Raw genomic sequence first — 24,435 nt, 5'->3', positions numbered from 1 at the left:
GCCAAATATCGTTGCCCCACTGTGACTTCCTGAAGTTGGCATCAGCCGAAATTGTGTGAGACTCAAGCAAAAATCTGTTCGAAATTGTTTAGCAAATTAAAAATAAGGCCTTGCTCTTCACATTGTTTCGTAATCCCCTAGCATTGAGAAACTATAGACAAAGACAAAACAACAACAATAATATAAAAGTATAAACTGTAGTAGGATGAGTCAGAAACGTAGGAGCAGTGAACATAAGCGATAATGAACCGAGTTCTGCACCATTTAAGTCAATTTAAAGTGAAAATAGCTTATTCCATAAACTTTGAGCTAGATGTTATCCGGCTTTTGAAATGTTCAACTGAAAATTATGTTCAAGACCCAACCAAGGGTTCTTGTAGTAAGAGAGACTCAAAACCCTCTTTAGTGTAATCAGGAACTATTCTGAGATATAAAATACAAAATAATAATTTAAATAAAAGGGTACCTACTATTTTAAGTGCATATGAAAACTTATCACAAAACCAATTTGAATGCCTTCTGGTCATACAAGAACAAACTAATAAATTAAAGTACCTGAGTATTCCGAAAAATAGTCACCTGATGCTTATTAGGTCAAGTTAAACAATACAAGGAAAATAAGAATACCATGGCCGAAACCAACAATCTGTTCCTTCTGGTGAGATTTTAGGGACGAATATGGATTTCTGAACCATTGATGAAGCATCGTCCTCCGACGAAGTAAGCAGCCTTTCCCTCATTTCGTGCATTCTTGGTCGTTGGCCACAACTTGTTCCTTCTGTCTATGTCCTCCGGGCTGAGATGCTCGGCGAAATGCATACCATGGCTCTGATGGAAGGCGTTCTTCCTAACAGCTTTCCAGACAGCATCCCTGTAGAATCTGGCATTGAAGAGGATGATGATACCCCTTGGTCTTGAATCATTTTGCTGTTGCTTCTTGCCAAGGCGATGCACAACGTCAATGGTATCACCAACTTTGTTTTTCTCTGCAGGCATAACATCTGCAACTTGGCAGATGCGGTGCGGATAGCCCCTCCTCGCACATCTTCATTCTCCACCTCTGGCACGCAGTAGAGTCTTAGGTTCCATCTTCTTGTGTATTGTTCCAGATCAGTGAGATTCTTTTCAACCTTTTCCACACTTTTTTAAACTTTTGACACTCATTTTCACATCCTTGATTTCACCACATGCAAACTCCAGTCTTTTTCAAGCTTTCGATAACCATGGTGTTTGAGCCTTCCATTTTCTCAATGGCGTCAGATTTGATGAGTAAGGAGAGGGTAGCCACAATGTCAGAGTTCATGTTGGGTTTTTTGGAGGGTGGAGGTTTACACAGAGTAACCGGTAAAGAGGGGAATTTGTCATCTTTAACAGCATTCAAAAGCATGATATTATCCATAGGGCAAGCGTATTTATAGCAGTTGTCTATAAGCGCGTTTCTCTCTTGTTGATTAACAATACAACGGCTAGCTTTTTCCTTTCTTTTTTTGTCCCGACTTCGCATGGACATGCCGAAACAAATTATCCAATTCTTATTCCAGTCACAGGAAAGTTCTTATGAACAAATAAAAACAGTAATAGTAATGACTGTAAACTTGTTCATTTCACAATCTTTCTGAAGTTTGGTGCGAAGCTCGGTAATCTTGGCACCTGTGTTGTGGGAGAGAATTAGCATCCACAATGGTTATTTGTGACGGTCAGTCAAATTCTGTAGGCAGTCAGATCTAGTGGCATTGAGACCGAATCCAAATCGAATGCACTAAACTTTTAGCTCATGCAAAACACGCCTACATGGGCGCGATTAATCAGATAAACTTTAGAAGAGAGGGAAACTCCATTGGAATTGTATTATTGCCCATGCTATGGCAACGGGCCGCGCGGTGCATTCTGGGTGATGTTAGGGCAAGGAGCGCTCTCCTTTAACCTCTCTGGGATAGGGGGACGCAAATGTCCCACTTGGCCAATTGCCAGGGAAAATGCAGAGCGCCAGATTAAAATAAAATACTATAAAATTCAAACTTTCATTAAATCACACATGCAAGATAGCAAATTAAAGCTACACTCGTTGTGAATCCAGCCAACAGCCAAGATTTCAAAAAGGCTTTTCGGCAAAAGCATTAGAAGCTAATACCTGATGATAGCACAGCAGTAAACAAAGAGATAAATAATATTTCAACCCTGCAGGCGCTACACAAAACGCAGAAATAAAATATAAAACATGCCTTACCTTTGACGGGCTTCTTTTATTGGCACTCCAAAATGTCCCATTCACAAATGGTCCTTTTGTTCGATTAATTCCGTCCATATATATCCAAAATGTTCATTTATTTGGCGCGTTTGATCCAGAAAAAAACAGCTTCCAAATTGCACAACGTCACTACAAAATATCGCAAACGTTACCTGTAAACTTTGCCAAAACATTTCAAAATACTTTTGTAATACAACTTTTAAACGTTAATAATCGATCAAATTGAAGATGGGTCTATCTGTTTTCAATGGAGGACGAGAGGAAACTAACACCTCTTTTCAAGTCTTGGCAACTCTCAACAGCGTTACCCTTTTCCAGGATGGCCGTACTTCTTCATTGCACAAAGGAATAACCTCAACCAAATTCCAAAGAATGGTGACATCCAGTGGAAGTGGTAGGAACTGCAAACAAGTGCCTAAGAAATATTGTTTCCCCATGAGACCTATTGAACAGAGAGTGACCTCAAAAATAAATAATTCTGAATGGTTAGTCCTCTGGGTTTTGCCTGCTACATAAGTTATGTTATACTCACATACATGATTCAAACAGTTTTAGACACTTCAGAGTATTTCTATCCAAATCTACTAATAATATGCATATCTTATATTCTTGGCATGAGTAGCAGGAAGTTGAAATTGGGCACGCTATTTATCCAAATCAAATCAAAAATCAAATCAAATTTATTTATATAGCCCTTCGTACATCAGCTGATATTTTAAAGTGCTGTACAGAAACCCAGCCTAAAACCCCAAACAGCAAGCAATGCAGGTGTAGAAGCACGGTGGCTAGGAAAAACTCCTTAGAAAGGCCAAAACCTAGGAAGAAACCTAGAGAGGAACCAGGCTATGTGGGGTGGCCAGTCCTCTTCTGGCTGTGCCGGGTGGAGATTATAACGGAACATGGCCAAGATGTTCAAATGTTCATAAATGACCAGCATGGTCGAATAATAATAAGGCAGAACAGTTGAAACTGGAGCAGCAGCACGGCCAGGTGGACTGGGGACAGCAAGGAGTCATCATGTGAGGTAGTCCTGGGGCATGGTCCTAGGGCTCAGGTCCTCCGAGAGAGAGAAAGAAAGAGAGAAGGAGAGAATTAGAGATGCACACTTAGATTCACACAGGACACCGAATAGGACAGGAGAAGTACTCCAGATATAACAAACTGACCCTAGCCCCCCGACACATAAACTACTGCAGCATAAATACTGGAGGCTGAGACAGGAGGGGTCAGGAGACACTGTGGCCCCATCCGAGGACACCCCCGGACAGGGCCAAACAGGAAGGATATAACCCCACCCACTTTGCCAAAGCACAGCCCCCACACCACTAGAGGGATATCTTCAACCACCAACTTACCATCCAAAAGTGAAAATGATGCCCCCTATCCCAAAGAGGTTTTAACGGGTGCGTTTCAAACTCAAAGTAGACAGCCCTCGGCCCTAAACCCTCAGCCCTTGGGGAATCTCCTCAGCCCTCGTTTTTAATGGATATTGCGAGTGTACAGTCATGTTCACTTCGGAGCCTGAAACGCCCCATAATTCAAGTCGCAATGATTGTACATCTGCTAAGAAAAGTCTGCAAAACTTAAAACCTCAACGTCAATATTGACTCAACATACAAGTGTAAGTAGAATCGAATGTAAATAAGTTAGAAATTGTGCTACTAATGCACAAACACGTCTCATAAATGTAATTATGTATTTGTTTGGTAAGCTTTTGGAAATTGTAGAAATAAAGCATTTTTCTTCTTCAGAAGTAGCTAGGCTAGGGTATCGTTAGTTAGCTAATTAATGTTCTAGCTATCATACAATGGGCGTATATTCATAATTATATAGTTAATATAAGTAGACATGCAATCATTGACTGTAGCGCATATAAAGCATCCACAAGCTACCGGAATTTCCGGGAAATAGTGGTCCATTTAAAATCCTTCCTTCCTCCCTCGCCCCTTGCTCTGCAAGTGTCTACTCGTCAGACGTCATGACACGTCATCAGAAGTGTCCATTTAATCTGAGGGCTGAGGTGATAGGGTGTGTCTTTTAAGTGTTTGGAATGCTACCGAGGAGTTAATGGGAGTCAATTGAGCTCTAGTACAACATTACAAATATTTTCAGAGATGGGAGGCAATTAACTTATATGTAATACTGTATAGTTTTGGAATCGTGACATTACGTACTTTCGAGGAAAATAAGCACACTTCTCGACTCATACCCTGACTTTCTTGTAGGTGAACGTTGGGAGCCGGCTCACATATCAGAAGATTTAATAATCAAAATATTTCAATGAATAGAATTAACTAATTCAAAGAATGAAAAAATAAATAAAATAATACAGGCCTAAATGCTCAAGCGCACACATTCGTTCTGTCTGCTCAGACTAACAGCCTCATCTGTTGTTGCTGTCAATCAGACACGCAGTGTCAACCACTGAACCAAAGATGCATGAGGGAGGGCCGAGCCAACTCACTCACAGTCACACACTTAGCAGCCGAGGAGAGAGAGGAAGGACAGGTGTGAAAACAACTGCTGGAAAATAAGTCTGAAGCACAGTAGCATTTGGATGCATTTTAATAATGTAGACAATGTTAGAGCACAGTGTAGAATTTGCCAAAACAAAATCTCATATAAAGCCGGTTCTACACACAACCTACACCGGCATATGCAAACTGTGAACCCAACTGGGAAGCTGTAGTGGAGCTTCGAGAGACTAGCGGGCCTGCTAGTGATAGTGGTGGAGCCAGCACCTCCGTACATGGAGATGTATCCACTCAGTCAAGTAGCCCTACTCCGCGACCCACAGCAACGCAGGCTTCTATGCACCAGTTTATGCCACAGTCTATGTCTGTAGCAAAACAAGGCCAAATTGATATTGCATTATCTTAAATGATTGCCACCGATTTCCAGCCATTTTCAATCGTGGAGGACAGAGGTTTTAGAAATTATAGCAAAAGTCTAAATCCAATGTACACAATTCCAAGCAGGAAAATCAAAATCACTTATTCCACAACTGTATGAGAGCACACAGGCTTCAGTGCGGGAAAGAGTCCAAAAAGCTACTGCAGTTTGCCTTACCACTGACTGCTGGACATCAGGGGTAACCACATGTCGGTTACATGTCACTTCATTGAAGATTTTTCAATGTCTAGCTGTCTTCTGGACTGCTTTGAGTTCAGCGACAGACACACCTCAGAGAACTTGGCAGAGGAACTGTTGAGAGTGGCAAGAGAATTGTAAGTAGATGGAAAAGTGGTATGTTGTGTTAGCGACAATGCAGCTAACATAACCAAAGCCATGAAAGTTTTAAAAGGGACCCATCATCCATGTCTTGCCCACACAATCAACCTGATTGTAAGAGATGCTCTGAAGGTGATGAAGCCCACTGTGGACAACGTGAAAGCAGATGTGGAATACTTCCATAGGAGCACAGTAGATGCTGAAAAACTAAAGTCTACACAACGCCAGATTGGGATGCCTGAGCTGAGGCCAAAACAAGACTGCACTACATGGTGGAATTCAACATTTTATATGTTGTAGCGATTTCTTGAGTCAAAGGATGCCATCATCTTTACCCTGGCCATTGTCAATGCACCTGTTGATGCTCTGACCCAAGAGGAATGGAAGGTGGTGGAGGAGGTGTGCAGTCCTGGAACCATTTGAGCAGGTCACTGTGGAGATCAGTGGAGAGAGGTACAGTAAGCAGTTATTACTACATCATTATTTAAACCAGTATTATATATGTATATGAGCAGTAGATGAGAATGTAGTATCAGTAGACAAAACATGAACCTGAACTAATAAGTTACTGTTCCCTCTTTTCAGCTATGTGACAGCCTCAAAAATGATACTCCTGTATAAGCGTCTGCAGCGAATCACAGCCAGCCGCCAGAGAGAAGCAAATGCAACCACAGGACATGTGACATAGTTGATGGACACCCTATGAAAGTTACACAGAATGGAATATAATCACGTGCTATCAGAAACCGTTGCACTTGACCCCAGGTTTAAGAACATCCCCAGTTGCTACATCCCCAGTTGCTCTCTCGTCAAACAGCATCCAAAAAGCAGACGTTTGTGGCACTACTGCTGGTGCTTCTGCTCCATCTGCTCCCTCTTCTTCCTGTTGCCCTGGTGCCTGAGCCAGCTGAGTGATGGGGCTGTCCCTCCCTGCTGCTGAGTTTATTCTTTGAAGAGCCTCATCAATCGCTCTGGCATCACTGAAGGCAAACGCCTTCAGTGATGCCAGAGCGATTGATGAGGCTCTTCAAAGAATAAACTCAGCAGCAGGGAGGGACAGCCCCATCACTCAGCTGGCTCAGGCACCAGGGCAACAGGAAGAAGAGGGAGCAGATGGAGCAGAAGCACCAGCAGTAGTGCCACAAACGTCTGCTTTTTGGATGCTGTTTGACGAGAGAGCAACTGGGGATGTAGCACGAAGGAATCCCTCAGCAGATGCCATAATGGAGGTCCGATCCTATTTGGAGGAGCCCGTCCTCCAAAGATCTGCAGATCTTCTGAGCTGGTGGAAGAACAAGGCCTCTGTCTACCCAAGGCTTACTAAAGTCATGATAGGGAGACTCTGCATAGTGGCCAGATCTGTTCTCTCTGAGAGGGTCTTCTCGAAAACGGGACAAATAATTACTGAGAGAAGAAACTGCATCAGCCTCTCGAAAGTGAGGCAGCTTGCATTTCTGAATGCAAATCTCTCATAAAAGCTAAATCTGGTCAGCATTGCTGAGTGCTGCTGGTTATAACATGGCAATAAAGAGAGAGAAAAGAGGGACCAGTTTAATGTTTTAAGTGGGATGCTGCAGTTTTGCACATTGTTATTTATTTTTCTTTGATATGGTGCAATATTCCATTATTATGTTGTTCAGATTGTATTCGTTTTGAATTGTTATATTTACATGCACTTTGTTTATATACATTTAAAAAGTTGCACATGTGTAATAGCATCCTTCTTTTTTACATTTATTTCAATTTGTGGGATGCTGCAGTTTTGCAAATTGTTGTTGTAACGACACCTGGGGTTATGCGGCGGATATCGACTCTGTCGCTCGAGCATGCTTTTGCTGCACAGTGTCAGAAGTGGGATCGGACCTTGCTTCCACGACAGTGCGTATGCTTGGCCAGTGAGCGCGTTCATATAAGACGTAGAGTCGCAAGCTAGCGCGAGGACGGGCTCTTTGAAAGGAGGGAGTAGAAAAACGACCCTGGGTTCATAAACGCGGATATCAACTGCCGCGGGAGCATGCTTTTGCGGCACAGTCGATAGCACGCTGGACTTCGGGCTAGAAGGTTGACGGTTCGGGACCTGCTTCCCTGCCTGTTTCATTACAATACATTAAAAAGTTATACTTTAAATGCAAATGTTTAATAGCATTATACTTCATAACAAACCAATGCATTTTTAAATACATTGTGGTTAAGGTAGGGTATGATTTCATTTAATAATTTCATTAGAATTGTTTTAACACCAATCATAGTCAAGACTTGAAAATGTTTTTTTAAAGAGCCGTTTGGGAACGAAATGTGACGGATCTTTTTGGTGAGCTGAGCCGAACAAGCTGGCTCACTGAAAAGAGCCGGAATGACCATCACTACAACCTTATGACGCAGCATGATGAAGTGAACGCGATTGGTCGACATTCTGCTGGGTGGGGCGTTATACATTCCTCCATTCAATTCAATTCAATTCAAGGGGCTTTATTGGCATGGGAAACATGTGTTAACATTGCCAAAGCAAGTGAGGTAAATAATATACAAAAGTGAAATAAACAATAAAATTAACAGTAAACATTACACATACAGTGTTTTAACAATGTACAAATGGTTAAAGTACACAAGATAAAATAAATAAGCATAAATATGGGTTGTATTTACAATGGTGTTTGTTCTTCACTGGTTGCCCTTTTCTCGTGGCAACAGGTCACAAATCTTGCTGCTGTGATGGCACACTGTGGAATTTCACCCAGTAGATATGGGAGTTTATCAAAATTGGATTTGTTTTCAAATTCTTTGTGGATCTGTGTAATCTGAGGGAAAATGTCTCTCTAATATGGTCATACATTGGGCAGGAGGTTAGGAAGTGCAGCTCAGTTTCCACCTCATTTTGTGGGCAGTGAGCACGTAGCCTGTCTTCTCTTGAGAGCCATGTCTGCCTATGACGGCCTTTCTCAATAGCAAGGCTATGCTCACTGAGTCTGTACATAGTCAAAGCTTTCCTTAAGTTTGGGTCAGTCACAGTGGTCAGGTATTCTGCCGCTGTGTACTCTCTGTTTAGGGCCAAATAGCATTCTAGTTTGCTCTGTTTTTTTGTTAATTCTTTCCAATGTGTCAAGTAATTATCTTTTTGTTTTCTCATGATTTGGTTGGGTCTAATTGTGCTGCTGTTCTGGGGCTCTGTGGGGTGTGTTTGTGTTTGTGAACAGAGCCCCAGGACCAGCTTGCTTAGGGGACTCTTCTCCAGGTTCATCTCTCTGTCGGTGATGGCTTTGTTATGGAAGGTTTGGGAATCGCTTCCTTTTAGGTGGTTGTAGAATTTAACGGCTCTTTTCTGGATTTTGATAACTAGTGGGTATCGGCCTAATTCTGTTCTGCGTACATTATTTGGTGTTCTACGTTGTACACAGAGGATATTTTTGCAGAATTCTGCATGCAGTCTCAATTTGGTGTTTGTCCCATTTTGTGAAGTCTTGGTTGGTGAGCAGACCCCAGACCTCGCAACCATAAAGGGCAATGGGCTCTATGACTGATTCAAGTATTTTTAGCCAGATCCTAATTGGTATGTTGAAATTTATGTTCCTTTTGATGGCATAGAATGCCCTTCTTGCCTTGTCTCTCAGATCGTTCACAGCTTTGTGGAAGTTACCTGTGGCGCTGATGTTTAGGCCAAGGTATGTATAGTTTTTTGTGTGCTCTAGGGCAACAGTGTCTAGATGGAATTTGCATTTGTGGTATATATATATATAGTGATAGTGATAGTGATAGTATATATATATATATATATATATATATATATATATATATATATATATATATATATATATATATATATATATATATATATATATATATATATATATATTTAGATTCTAAACAATGACAGGACCGAGGGAAATCACATGATCATTTCTGTGAGAGGATTGACCAATGAGAAGCAGCGGTGGCTTTTTGAATGGTGAAAGGCCGGATCAGTAGCTAACATTTAGAGAGGGAAACTTGCAGCAAACTTGAAAAAGGTCCATTGACCACATCAGAAGCAGGACAATATTCTAGAAACAACAGTTATTTTGTGATATATCTAGATTCACGTTAGGAAATCACCAGTACAATCAGTTGGAACAAGCCACGTGGATAAAGGTGATTTGTGCTTTACTTGTGTTGTCAAAGCTAGTAGCTAGCTAAACTCGCTAATGCATTTTATTGTTAACTAGAGTAGTTAGCCAGCTAATTTAGCGAGTTTCAACTGTTGTTGGGTGGCATTTTGTTAGAACTATGTTAGCTAGAACAGTCAATGGTTGACTTAGGCGGGACAATAAAACATGTCAATTCACCCAAGGCTGAAAAACGGCTCAATTAAGAAAGTTGGCTAAGCTGGAACACTATAGCACGAGCCCATAGCAAATTAATGTAATCGAACGTTCGCAGAGCCTGTTTTGACTGGAGTGAAGTTTAGAATTCCATTTAGCCTAAATGGCACAAATGTATCGCTTTTTATTTTACCACTATAATTTGTTCTTAGGACGAATCTGTAAAAAGAACAACTCGTGTAGAAAGTAAACATCCGCACATCAATGGTGCCAAGTGTGCCTATGTCTGCATAACGAGGAAGTAGGAAAATAATGGCAATTTCTGACTATTTCTGGTCTAGCGTTTGATGAGATACACTGCCCAGGCTCACACAATTAGAAAGATGGGATTCTCATGATTTGAAATTGTGTCCGAATTGAAGAAATGTATAAATATACACATTGCGAGATATTTGGTGAAATATGCCAGCATGCTTCTCCATGGGACAGCATTGGGGGGAGCTCAGGGTTCCAAGGGCAAAAGGTATTTCGGGGCTAGCGTTTGATGACAACGAGATACACTTCCCAGCCGTACATAATTAGAAATATGATATTATTAAATTGAATCTCATGATTAAAGTGGTGTCCAATAAAAAATAAAAGTTTGTTCTGGAGATATTTGGTAAAATAGACAGACATGCCTATATTTCCCCATAGTAAACAATGTGACGACCTCAGAGTAAAGAGTTATTTTTTGTTAAAATTGTAACTATAAACAACGTGAGCAGGTCTGAATTGCCAACTATAGCGTAGTTGCCATTTTGACATTACAACAACATGGGGTTCGGAAGGCGAGTTGGTGCCACAGTGTTCAATAGAACTAATAGGAGCTGGCAGGGTGAAAAATGCCCAAAAATAAGGCCTGTTTTTTCATGATCACTTCAAAACTACAGCATGCAGCTGGGATATGGTAATATTTTGAAGCAGGGCTCCACCGCAGATGCATTGAACTACTTTTTTATTCTTAAAGCATTGTTAAAAATGTAATGTGTCCAGCCTAGATTTGTTTGCTAGCTCGTAGCCAAAGCTTGTTGCCTTAAACAAATAACGCTACCTTAGTTTATGATGCGCTATGCAGGGGCATTGATCTGACAAACCTGTAATTATGTCTCATTTCTATTGCCTTTACTTCAATGGGGTTTGTTGGCAGACTAACCGACTAGGTGTATTGCTGCCACCTATTGCATGGGTAGTGAACAAAAAAACATGGCAACAAAACAAAGAAATACATAAATACACCCATCCCACTCCTTCGGTCATAGTTCCTTGTAATGCCTCTAATGTAAAATCCCAGAGTCCCTAAACTTTCAGCCGCAGTCGCAACAATGTCTATTTTCTCGGATGTACAATTTTGTTTGCACTGTGCAGTTTATAACCAATGCAGTAAACGATACAAAGTTCACCTTTTTAACATGGCAGGATCCTGGTCTCTAACTAACATGTTTTCTTCAACGTTCCTCTTCTGACTGCTTCCGGATAGGAGAAACGCTGACCAGCGCTTACTCTTGCCACCTCTCGCTTTCACGTAACAAGGCACTTTAGGAATTAGGGTGCATGTTCGACACCACAATTGCAGCATTTTGCTTCAACTGCCATACAATAATTCTCCCAAAATATACAATTGACATGTCCAAATATTTTACATTTATCACACTACATGGATTTGGGCACGATGTCTCATACAGGATATCTCACAACCCAAAAATATGTGTGAGAGACTTCTTTAAAGACCAAAATAATGAATGAGTGGGCCTTCTCTCTCCAGCCACCATACCACCACTGCAGCTACTTTTCAGTTACATCCTTTGCACTCACTTTTAGCGCCACTCCAGAGAACCCCCTTGATAGGCGCCCTTACTTCACAGATCCACACGACACCTTCCAATCTGAAATCTTGTTCAAAGCATGCTCCTTAAACACAGAAAAAATAAGCCCACTTGTTATCCTCACTGATGCAACGCATCTGTGCGTTTCATCAAGATGTCAAACGGATCTCCCAGGTAACTCCATCGGTCCAAAACCTTCACTCCAACAACAAAAGTTGGAACTAGGCATGGATTTACTAGATCACACGAGCACCATTTTTGTTCGCCACTAATCCATTCCTTCACTCATCTTCCTTGGACTTTATTAACTAAACTGATTGCTTTTGTCTTTTTCAGGTTGGCACCATGTCTCAGAAGCAGATATATTACTCTGACAAATACGATGATGAGAAATTTGAGTATAGGTAAGTTGACGGTACTTTTTTCTTCTTAAACGGTTTTGATCTAGCTATATAGCTAGTACTGACACGTCTTGCTTGGCAGCTATCTTCCTTCCCAGCCCTGTGATGTTGACACAACGTGACTCTGTAAAGTACCATTCCATTTCTCTGTCTGTAGGCATGTGATGCTGCCCAAGGACATTGCCAAGCGTGTGCCCAAGACTCATCTGATGTCAGAGACTGAGTGGAGGAACCTGGGCGTCCAGCAGAGTCAAGGCTGGATACACTACATGATCCATCAACCAGGTACACTGACAGTCCCTGACAGATTTTTTTAGGGCTAGTCATTAAGGCGTGTCCTAGGCAAAAATAAAGAAGTTGGGCACCCAGAACAGAGTGTATTCAGACCCCTTCCCTTTTACATTGTTACGTTCCAGCCTTTCCAAAAATGATTCACTATTTTTTCCCCCTCTCAATATACACAATACCCCATAATGAAAAATAAAAAGGTTTTAGACCTTTTTGCAAATTTAAAAAAATTTAAAATCTCGTACATACATTTTCAGACCCTTTTACTCTACTTTTGTTGAAGCACCTTTAGCAGCTATTACAGCCGCTTATGACACTTCAAGCTTGACATGCCTGTATTTGGAGATTTTCTCCCATTCTATGCAGATCCGGTCAAGTTGGATGGAGAGCGTTGCTGCACAGCTATTTTGAGGGATCTCTAGAAAGTTGTTAGATCGGGTTCAAGTTTGTGCTCTGGCTGGGCCACTCAAGGACATTCAGATACTTGTCCTGAAGCCACACCTGCGTTGTCTTGGCTGTGTGCTTAGGGTCGTTGGATGTTGAACCTTCGCCCGAGTCTGAGATCCTGAGCACTCTAGAGCAGGTTTTCTTCAAGGATCTCTCTTTACTTGGCTCTGTTCATCTTTCCCTCGATCCTGACAGTCTCTCAATATTTGCTGCTAAAAAACATCCCCACAGCATGATGCAGCCACCACCATGCTTCACCGTAGGGATGGTATTGGTCAGGTGATGAGCAGTGCCAAGTTTTTTTTTTCCAGACGTGATGCTTGGCATTCAGGCCAAAAAATGTAAATGTTGGTTTCATCAGACCAGAGAATCTTGTTTCTCATGGTCTGAGAGTCCTTTAGGTGCCTGTTGGCCATCTCCAAGCTGGCTGCTGTGTGCCTTTTACTGAGGAGTGGCTTGTCTGGCCACTCTACCATAAAGGCCTGATTGGTGGAGTGCTGCAGAGATTCTCCACAAATGAACTCTGGGGCTTCTCTGTCACCTCCCTGACCCGGCCCTTCTCCCCTGATTGCTCAGTTCGGTCTAGCGGCTAGCTCTAGGAAGAGTCTTGGTGATTCCAAACTTCTTCCATTTTTAAGAAGAATGAGCTGCAACAAACACTCAAACTGGACTATTATCTGAATCTCTTCAAAGACTCAATCATGGACACTCTTACTGACAGTTGTTGTTGTTTTGTATGATGCATTGTTGTCTCTACCTTCTTGAACTTTGTTGTCTCTGCCCAATAATGTTTGTACCATGTTTTGTGCTGCTACCATGTTGTGGTGCTGCTACCATGTTGTCTTCAGTCTCTTATGTAGTGTTGTCTCTTGTCATGATGCGTTTTGTCATATTTTAATCCCCATGGATTGATGAACATCAAGGCTTTTAGAGATACTTTTGTAACCCTTTCCAGCTTTATGCAAGTTAACAATTCTTAATTGTAATTCTCTTTTGTTTGAGGCGTGGTTCACATCGGGCAATACGTTTTGTGAATAGCAAACTCAAATTATTTTATTTATTTAATACATTTTTTTTTATAGGGCAAGTTAGCTCGAACCAACATCTCCAATCTCGTCTCATTGATTGGAATCTAGGTTAGCTGACTCCAATTCACTTTTGGAGAAGTCATTAGGCTAGGGGTTCACATAGTTTTTCCAACTTACACTGTGAATGTTTAAATGATGTATTCAATATAGACAAGAAAAATACAATAATTTGTGTTATTAGTTTAAGCACACTGTTTGTCTATTGTTGTGACTTAGACTATCAGATCAAGTTTGATGACCAATTTAAGCAGATATCCAGGTAATTCCAAAGGGTTCAGTTTTTTTAATTTTTTGCCACTGTAGTTGTTGAAGTATTGCAGCAGTCATTATGCACTGTTTGTATTACGCCCCATCCTCTCCGGAAGTGGCACTACAGGCTGCTGAAATGTGTTATGGAGAACACCATCGCGTTCGTAAGAATATCCTCTTTCCAAAGTGGGGTCCCATTATTTTGTAGTCCAAACTGTTCGGATGCTACCAGACAGTTTCGGGATGTCTCATGGTCTGACAAACACCACTCTAGCTCTGCCACCCCCTTTCACCACAGATGCGGAAGTGCAACACTGGTGGATGCAGTGGATTGAGACTCCATCAATTGCAACAACAAAAACATCTCTACCTTAAACTGATGTATTTTGATGGGGATTTCTTTCTCCCAATAAGTATATTAAAAATACTAAACTGAAATCATACTTGGATAAGACTCCACCCCCCTCGAGTTAATACATGGTCAAAGCACCTGTTGGCAGCAATTGCAGATGTGAGTCTGTTGAGACCTATCCCAACAAACTTTGCACACCTAGTTTTGGCAATATTTGACCATTTCTTTACAAAATTGTTCAAGTTCTGTCAAACATTTTTGGATTGGATTTAGGTCTGGGTGCTGACTGGGGAAACTCGAGGACAGTTACTTTTTTTTATTCCTTAGCCATTCCACTGTACCTTTTTGACTGGGTGCCTTGGATCGGTTTCATGCTGACAGGCAAGAAACATCCCCATAACATACTGCCACCCCCATGCTACACTATAGAGGTAATGTATTGGGTTTGTGACATGTTGTGCTTTTCATTTAGGACAAAAAGTTCCACAACCTTTTGCCACAATTTTGTTGCGTACTTCAAACGGGATTCAAGGTGGGCTTTCTTGATTTAGTGGGGGTGTGGCTTCCTTGCCACCCTGCCGTACATGCCAGATTTGTGGAGTGCTTGGTATATGGTCACATTTTGACCAGCTTTGGCCATAAAAACATAACTCTTTCCAAGTTGCCATTGGACTCTTGGTAGCCACTCTGCTCAGTCTCGTACTTCTTCTGTCATCCAGTTTGGAGGGATTGCCTGATCTAGGCAGGGTCTTGGTGGTGTCATACACCTTATGCTTCTTAATAATAGTCTTGACTGTGCTCCACTACTGGCTGTAAGCGAACGAGTGATGCGCGTTTTGAGTAATATTGGCTGTGTCCAATTCCAATCGTTAACATAACGGCATGCAGAGCAGCACACGACTGAAGAACGAAGAGTCAACCAACTTACTAGTTACAGTATCAGCATGCTTTCTGGAAAGGAAGCGATAACGAAGAGGAGTGAGTTATCCAACACAAACTCAATTATTTGAAGTTATGGTGTGTAAATTAGCTTGCTAATAAAGTCAGACAGCTAACGTTACAACATCAGATGAGCTAACATTAGTAACCTATCCAATTCACTATATTATGAACTGGTTTACGACTCCTTGCCGTTCCTCAAGTTATAACATGATAACGTTAGTTTCTTACTGGACCCTGGCAATCTGTGTGAAACTAGCTAACCGCCATCTGTTCGGTATGTGGTTAATTTTCAGAATGAGGTGCTACTTGTTAAACAAGTGGATTCAGGGATCAAGTGTAGCTGGAGCTGAGCCTGGCTTAAGCTGGATGCCACTATAGAGGTGAAAGGAACACCACACACTTTCCCTCTTTCTCAGGTTTTCAATATATTGGATTAAAAGGGGTATGCCAGGTGTGCTATCTGCCTGAAAGAGATCAATTATGTCAACAAAGGGTATTATGCTCTGCTGGCATATTGTAGAACAGATGTCTACAGGCAGAAAGTGTACAATGTAATAATGTGCAGTGTAGCCCAAAGATATTGTTTTTGTTGTGTTGAACTTGACAGTAACGTGTGTGTGTGTGAGGATATTTTTTTTACTCATGTGAATGTTATTTTTGAACATGTAGCCTTCTGGCCACTAGAATAGAGCAAAATAGAATGCCTGTTTCATTCTATTTCTACTTTAAGTTGTTTTTTCCCAAGTGCAATATTAATTGTGTGTGTGTGTGGTCACAAGCATTCTATTATAAAGGTTGTCATGGCTAACTGCAATATTAATGTTTTTCTCAAGACTTGAGTGTAATTTTCAGTAAAGTCTCTAGGCAACAAATAACATTGGATTGCTTTCTTTAAAATTTTTTAGCTGAGTTAGGTTCACATTAACCACTTATTTATACACAGACTGATCACGTAGATTATATTCTTTGTTGTTTAATTAGTTAACCTGCATTTCCCCCTAGCATTGATTTTCTTTGCATGTTTCAGTGCAAAAAAAGAAGAGAAGTGTCACCTTTTTGGACCCTCACCAGTTTGCATCCCTGTATGAATTCTATCTGATTTGTGTTTGCATGTTTAGGTAAAAAGACAATGTCCTTTATGGAACACTGGCATAAACATTTTATTTTTGTTTGCTCAATTTGATTGGGTGATCCTTGCTCCCCAGTGCCTATGCCCCTGACACACAGAAGATTTGCAATTTCCTGCGGTTAGCCTCTGCCCAGGCTTTCAACATTATCTTTCGTCTTCCAATTGCATTCGATTTCACAATATTGCCCAACTGCGTTTTAGCAGGTTTTGTTATTTATATCAAATAAAAATATTTGGGTTTGGACAATAGTGGTGATGGCATTGTATGTCACAATGTTTTTATAGGTACATAATCACGTTAGGACAAAGGTTGACATCGCCCAACCCTAGAATACACTACATTCATGTAGAGAGCTCAAAGATCCCTGTTTGTAACACAAGATGGTGCTCAGCCTCCATCGGATTGACTTTTTGTATTATAGGCTACTTGCTATCTTTGATACGGGTCTCTTGCCATCAGCAGATCATGAGGTCTGACTCCTACTGTTTTGTCTCCAAATACAACTCTGTTCTTGTCTGTCACCTGAAAACAAGATGTTGTTCAAGCATTTCGGCCATGATGGTAAAACACAGATGTTATTTGGCTAAGACGGGGCATCTTTTTTTATTTATTTTTTATTTAACGAGGAAGGCAAGTTGAACAAGTTCTCATTTATAATTGCGACCTGGCCAAGATAAAGCAAAGCAGTTCGACACATACAACAACACAGAGTAAAACATGGAGTAAAACAGTCAATAATACAGTAGAAACAAGTCTATACACGATGTGAGCAAATGAGGTGAGATAAGGGAGGTAAAGGCAAAAGGCCATGGTGGCAAAGTAAATACAATATAGCAAGTAAAACACAAATGGTAGATTTTCAGTGGAAGAATGTGCAAAGTAGGAATAAAGAATAATGGTATGCAAAGGAGCAAAATAAATACAGTAGGGAAAGAGGTAGTTGTTTGGGCTAAATTATAGATGGTCTATGTACAGGTGCAGTAATCTCTGAGCTGCTCTGACAGCTGGTGCTTAAAGCTAGTGAGGGAGATAAGTGTTTCCAGTTTCAGAGATTGTTGTAGTTCGTTCCAGTCATTGGCAGCAGAGAACTGGAAGGAGAGGTGGCCAAAGGAGGAATTGGTTTTGGGGGTGACCAGAGAGATATATCTGCTGGAGTGCGTGCTACAGGTGGGTGATGCTATGGTGACCAGCGAGCTGAGATAAGGGGGGACTTTACCTAGCAGGGTCTTGTAGGTGACATGGAGCCAGTGGATTTGACCACGAGTATGAAGCGAGGGCCAGCCAACGAGAGCGTACAGATCGCAATGGTGGGTAGTATATGGGGCTTTGGTGAGAAAACGGATGGCACTGCGATAGACTGCATCCAATTTGTTGAGTAGTATGGAAGGCAATTTTGTAAATTACATCGCCGAAGTTGAGGATTGGTAGGATGGTAATTTTTATGAGGGTATGTTTGGCAGAATGAGTGAAGGATGCTTTGTTGCGAAATAGGAAGCCAATTCTAGATTTAACTTTGGATTGGAGATGTTTGATGTGGGTCTGGAAGGAGAGTTTACAGTTTTAACTAGACACCTAGGTATTTGTAGTTGTCCACATTCTAAGTCAGAGCCGTCCAGAGTAGTGATGTTGGGCAGGTGCAGGCAGCGATCGGTTGAAGAGCATGCATTTAGTTTTACTTGTATTTAAGAGCAATTGGAGGCCACGGAAGGAGAGTTGTATGGCATTGAAGCTCGTCTCGAGGGTTGTTAAGTGTCCAAAGAGGGGCCAGAAGTATACAGAATGGTGTCGTCTGCGTAGAGGTGGATCAGAGACTCACCAGCAGCAAGAGCGACATCATTGATGTATACAGAGAAGAGTCGGTCCAAGAATTGAACCCTGTGGCACCCCCATAGAGACTGCCAGAGGTCCGGACAACAGGCCCTCCAATTTGACACACTGAACTCTATCAGAGAAGTAGTTGGTGAACCAGGCCAATCATTTGAGAAACCAAGGCTGTCGAGTCTGCCGATGAGGATGTGGTGATTGACAGAGTCGAAAGACTTGGCCAGATCAATGAATACGGCTGCACAATATTGTTTCTTATCGATGGCGGTTAAGATATCGTTTAGGACCTTGAGCGTGGCTGAGGTGCACCCATGACCAGCTCTGAAACCAGATTGCATAGCAGAGAGGGTATGTTGAGATTCGAAATGGTAGGTAATCTGTTTGTTGACTTGGCTTTCGAAGACCTTAGAAAGGCAGGGTAGGATAGATATAGGTCTGTAGCAGTTTGGGTCAAGAGTGTGTGTCCCCCCCCCCCCTTTTTGAAGAGGGGGATGACCGCAGCTGCTTTCCAATCTTTGGGAATCTCAGATGACACGAGAGGTTGAACAGGCTAGTAATAGGGGTGGCAACAATTTCGGCAGAATTTTTTTAGAAAGAAAGGGTCCAGATTGTCTAGCCCGGCTGATTTGTAGGGGTCCAGATTTTCCAGCTCTTTCAGGACATCAGCTGACTAGATTTGGGAGAAGGGAGAAATGGGGAAGGCTTGGGCGAGTTGCTTTGGGGGTTGCAGTGCTGTTGACTGGGGTAGGGGTAGCCAGGTGGAAAGCATGGCCAGCCGTAGATACATGCTCATTGAAATTCTCAATTATAGTGGATTTATCAGTGGTGACAGTGTTTCCTATTCTGAGTGCAGTGGGCAGCTGGGAGGAGTTGTTCCTATTCTCCAAGGACTTTAGTGTCCCAGAAAGTTTTTGAGTTAGTGTTGAGGAAGCAAATTTCTGCTTGAAAAAGCTAGCCTTGGCTTTTCTAACACCTGTGTATATTGGTTTCTAGCTTCCCTGAAAAGCTGCATATCACGGGGTCTGTTCGATGCTAATGCAGAACGCCATAGGATGTTTTTGTGTTGGTTAAGGGCAGTCAGGTCTGGGGAGAACCAAGGGCTATATCGGTTCCTGTTTCTAGATTTCTTGAATGGGGCATGCTTATTTAAGATGGTTAGGAAGGCATTTAAAAAAAAATAATCAGGCATCCTCTACTGACGGGATGAGATCAATATCCTTCCATAATACCCCGGCCAGGTCGATTAGAAAGGCCTGCTCGCTGAAGTGTTTCAGGGAGTGTTTGACAGTGATGAGTGGAGGTCGTTTGACCGCTGACCCATTACGGATGCAGGCAATGAGGCAGTGATCGCTGAGATCTTGGTTGAAGACAGCAGAGGTGTATTTAGAGGGCAAGTTGGTTAGGATGATATCTGAGGGTGCCCGTGTTTACGGCTTTGGGGTGGTACCTGGTAGGTTCATTGATGATTTGTGAGATTGAGGGCATCAAGCTTAGATTGTAGGATGGCTGGGGTGTTAAGCATGTTCCAGTTTAGGTCGCCTAGCAGCACGAGCTCTGAAGACAGATGGGGGGGCAATCAGTTCACATATGGTGTCCAGAGCACAGCTGGGGGCAGAGGGTGGTCTATAGGATGCGGCAACGGTAAGAGACTTGTTTTTAGAGAGGGGGATTTTTAAAAGTAGAAGTTCAAATTGTTTGGTTACAGACCTGGATAGCCTGCAGAGTTCTGTCCTATCTTTGCAGTAGATTGCAACACTGCCCCCTTTGGCAGTTCTATCTTGTCTGAAAATGTTGTAGGTAGGGATGAAAATGTCAGAATTTTTGGTGGTCTTCCTAAGCCATGATTCAGACACAGCTAGATCATCCGGGTTGGCAGAGTGCTAAAGCAGTGAATAAAACAAACGTAGGGAGGAGGCTTCTAATGTTAACATGCATGAAACCAAGGCTATTACGGTTACAGAAGTCATCAAAAGAGGGCGCCTGGGGAATAGGAGTGGAGCTAGGTACTGCAGGGCCTGGATTCACCTCTACATCACCAGAGGAGGAGGAGGAGTAGGATAAGGTTACGGCTAAAAGCAATGAGAATTGGTCGTCTAGAACGTCTGGAACAGAGAGTAAAAGGGGCTCCTGGGGGCGATGAAATAGCTTCAAGGTATAATGTACAGACAAAGGTATGGTAGGATGTGAATACAGTGAAGGTAAACCTAGGTATTGAGTGATGAGAGAGATATTGTCTCTAGAAATATCATTGAAACCAGGAGTTGTCATCGCATGTGTGGGTGGTGGAACTAATAGGTTGGATAAGGTATAGTGAGCAGGACTAGAGGCTCTACAGTGAAATAAGCCAATAAACACTAACCAGAACAGCAATGGACAATAGACATCTATTGAACATATGGTTGGCTGCATTGGGTGTGTCACACTAACTTATTTGAGCTTGCCTTATGTGCATCATTAGAGAGACCAGACCGTTCACTGAACACACACAGAATAAAGTCCTGAGTGGGCAGTATATTTGGATATAGCCACGGGATGGTTTTTCAATACCGTTTAGACTATTTATTTGAAGTTTTTTAAATACAATTTTATATTTGTAGCTACTTTTTTAAATAAATACCTGCAGTCAAATTGTGCAATATATTGGGAGATAAAGCAGATCAACACGATCTTTTCACCCTGCACAATATTTTACATTACAAAGCTAACCGAAAAGTTGAGCCTGTCACGTCTGTTTGTAAATAGTACAGCAGGAGAAAGCAGGAGCAGGTGAATCCAGCTGTGTATTGATGGGTTGTGTTTTTATATCAAAAGTCATTTTTTAAAAAAAAAATATTAAATTGAGTGATCAGGGGCATGCAACTACCATGTTTCTTCACAGAACATTAATGCAACACATTCTGCAGAAAATTGCCTAATTTTAATCAGATGACGACAGAAGTGCAACGCTATTTGGCTGGCAGTCACAAATCAGCAAACAAGGCAAGGTCTTTTTTGCAAAAACAATGCATGGCCATCGTCATTTCTGTTTTACATAGAAATAACTTTAAGCAAAGTTGGCTACATGAATCTTGCATTTTAACTGAGAAATATACTGGAGAAAAGTAGCTACACATCAGTCAGCGTGCGGTCTGCTGATAAAATGGCCATTTGTGATTTCTCATCCGCGTGAAGTGCAACTGAAGCACAAAATTAGTCTGATGCCGGGCAGAAATTACAAGAAGCATTTAAGATATGTTTACAAAACTCAGCAAGACATTAATTAGGCATTTTTATATATATTTTTTTGCTTGCTTAAGGGGCTGAATTAATAAGGAGATGGGGCATCCTATAGTGTTCACTTCCTGCCGTGTTTGAGAAGTCAAATCCCTTTTGGATGAGTTACCTGTACAACTGCCACTACTATTTATTTATTTTTTACGTTTTTAAAACCTTGTTTATACAGGTTTTTCTCATTGAACATCTCTTTTCCAAGAGACCTGGTCCAATAGCAGTAAGGGGAACAAAGTTTCAGACAAAACAATTTACATACACATTATTAAACAAAACTATAAACGCACACAACAATTTACATATTACGTTAACACAAATCTTGACTAAAAAACAGTTGAAGTTTACATACACTTAGGTTGGAGTCATTTTAACTCATTTTTCAACCACTCCACAAATTTCTTAACAAACTATAGTTTTGGCAAGTCGTTTAGGACATCTACTTTTTGCATGACAAGTAATTTTTCCAACAATTGTTTACAGACAGACTATTTCACTTATAATTCCCTGTATCACAATTCCAGTGGGTCAGAAGTTTACATACACTAAGTTGACTGTGCTGTTAAACAGCTTGGAAAATTCCAGAAAATGATGTCATGGCTTTTGACGCTTCTGATAGGCTAATTGACATCATTTGAGTCAATTGGAGGTGTACCCGTGGATGTATTTCAAGGCCGACCTTCAAACTCGGTGCCTCTTTGCTTGACATCATGGAAAAATCTAAAATCAGCCGAGACCTCCACAAAAAATTGTAGCCCTCCACAAGTCTGGTTCATCATTGGGAGCAATTTCCAAATGCTTGAAGGTACCACATTCATCTGTACAAACAATAGTACACAAGTGTATATACACCACGCAGCCTTCATACCGCTCAGGAAGGACACGTATTCTGTCTCCTAGAGATTAACGTACTTTGGTGCGAAATGTGCAAATCAATCCCAGAACAACAGCAACGGATCATGTGAAGATGCTGGAGGAAACGGGTACAAAAGTATCTATATCTTCAGTAAAACGAGTCATATATCGACATAACCTGAAAGGTCGCTCAGCAAGGAAGAAGCCACTGCTCCAAAACCGCCATAAAATAGCCAGACTACAGTTTGCAACTGCACATGGGGACAAAGATTGTACTTTTTGGAGAAATGTCCTCTGGTCTGACGAAACAAAAATAGAACTGTTTGGCCATAATGACCATTGTTATGTTTGGAGGAAAAAGGGGGATGCTTGCAAGCTGAAGAACACCATCCCAACCATGAAGTACGGGGGTGGCAGCATCATGTTGTGGGGCTGCTTTGCTGCAAGAGGGACTGGTGCACTTCACAAAATAGATGGCATCATGAGGCAGGAAAATGATGTGGATATATTGAAGCAATTAATTTTTTTCCTCTTCCTTCAAGACCCGTCTGCTGCGCCACCTTTCAGAGCAGGCAGATCCATTGCCCTAACGACTCCAGATTCCAAAAAGAAACAGCTTGTACACATGCGTGTCAACTTTAATTTGGGGCGGCAGGGTAGCCTAGTGGTTAGAGCGTTGGACTAGTAAGGTTGCAAGTTCAAATCCCAGAGGTACAAATCTGTCGTTCTGCCCCTGAACAGGCAGTTAACCCACTGTTCCTTGGCTGTCATTGAAAATAAGAATTTGTTCTTAACTGACTTAAATAAATGTAAAAATAAATGTAAAAACAAATAAAATAATAAATAAATACATTTGCACAATGTCTCGTTCACATTTGATTGTCATTTTTGGTGAGTTTGGACATTTACATTCTGTAGCTCCTATATATGTTTGACTATGCGCTGGATTGCCTTTCATTGCAATTTGTTTTATTTTCATTGGAGAACTTACTTGTATTGCTTTTCATCTTTTTAAATGAATTTCTTATTAACACTTTGTTCTAGCTAGCTATTTGTGTAGGTAGCTGTCAAGTAAACCCAATGATAATGGGCTCCTAAGCAAATTTTGCTAGCATCCTCCATGGAAATTCGCTATTACTTGTGCAAATTTGGTTAGCATTCTGGTAATAATGATAAATAAAGTAGGGCGGTAAACAGATTTCTATCTTCATCCTCTCATCCCATTGGGCTTCTATTTTCTTTAGCCAATTTTGGTGTTTTAATGCGGGCCCGACAGACAAGTTCCTCACTTTCTTCCACTTGCCTCTTCCATTTTTTTTGGAAATGCTGCGTTTAGTTGGTTGTAATTTTGAGTAGAGCATCGTTGCCACATATCCAATAACATTTTGCGTTGGTGGTGTTTGTAAACACAGGCTACTTAACATTTTTGTACAACTTTAGGAAAAGCGGCACAGGCAAAACAAGGATAAATAAGTTAATACCTCTCCTGGGCGAAACTTAATTTCCACTGAGGCCAAACAAATGTAAGCAATAACAGCCAGTGCTCTCATTCAAATACAAAATCCAATACCAAAGTTCTCCAGATTTCCAATAATTGAGTCAAGATATTTGGAAGGATCAAGGATGGCCTTGTGATACGACTAGAACACATTAAAGAATTATCAGGTGTCCACAATATGACTTAAGTTGAGTCCCAATAATATCTCCTTTTGTTCACTACTTCCCACAAAGCTGAAAGCATTGGAGTGGTGCACAGTGGCTGGTGAAAGTATTCCCCCCCTTGGAATTTTTCCTATTTTTGTTGCCCTACATCCTGGAATTAAAATGTTATTTTTTGGGGGGGGGGTTTGTAACATTTGATTTACACATGACTACCACTTTGAAAATGCAAAAAATGTTTTATTTTAATACAAGAAATAAGACCAAAAAAAACAGAACTTGAGCGTGCATAAC

The 24,435-nt window shown here is 41.3% G+C and overlaps 1 protein-coding gene across 2 annotated transcripts in view; it reads left to right on the top strand.

Moving 5' to 3' along the window:
• Positions 1-9,377: 9,377 nt before the first annotated feature.
• The window catches only part of LOC110488505 (cyclin-dependent kinases regulatory subunit 1), a 34,189-nt gene continuing 19,131 nt past the window's right edge, over positions 9,378-24,435 (top strand). The window contains exons 1-3 of one of the 2 annotated variants that reach the window (XM_036971452.2): positions 9,378-9,604; positions 11,976-12,043; positions 12,198-12,325. In XM_036971452.2, the coding sequence (XP_036827347.1) occupies positions 11,985-12,043; positions 12,198-12,325 (187 nt within the window). In that variant the 5' untranslated portion in view covers positions 9,378-9,604; positions 11,976-11,984. The remainder of the gene's footprint in view (positions 9,605-11,975; positions 12,044-12,197; positions 12,326-24,435) is intronic. The other variant, XM_090228265.1, reaches the window with a different exon arrangement.

This window comes from Oncorhynchus mykiss, chromosome 30 (assembly GCF_057628025.1).
Source record: "Oncorhynchus mykiss isolate SJ-2025 chromosome 30, ASM5762802v1, whole genome shotgun sequence".
In the NCBI taxonomy this organism is placed as follows: domain Eukaryota; kingdom Metazoa; phylum Chordata; class Actinopteri; order Salmoniformes; family Salmonidae; genus Oncorhynchus; species Oncorhynchus mykiss.
This window is presented reverse-complemented; position numbering and strand designations above follow the sequence as displayed.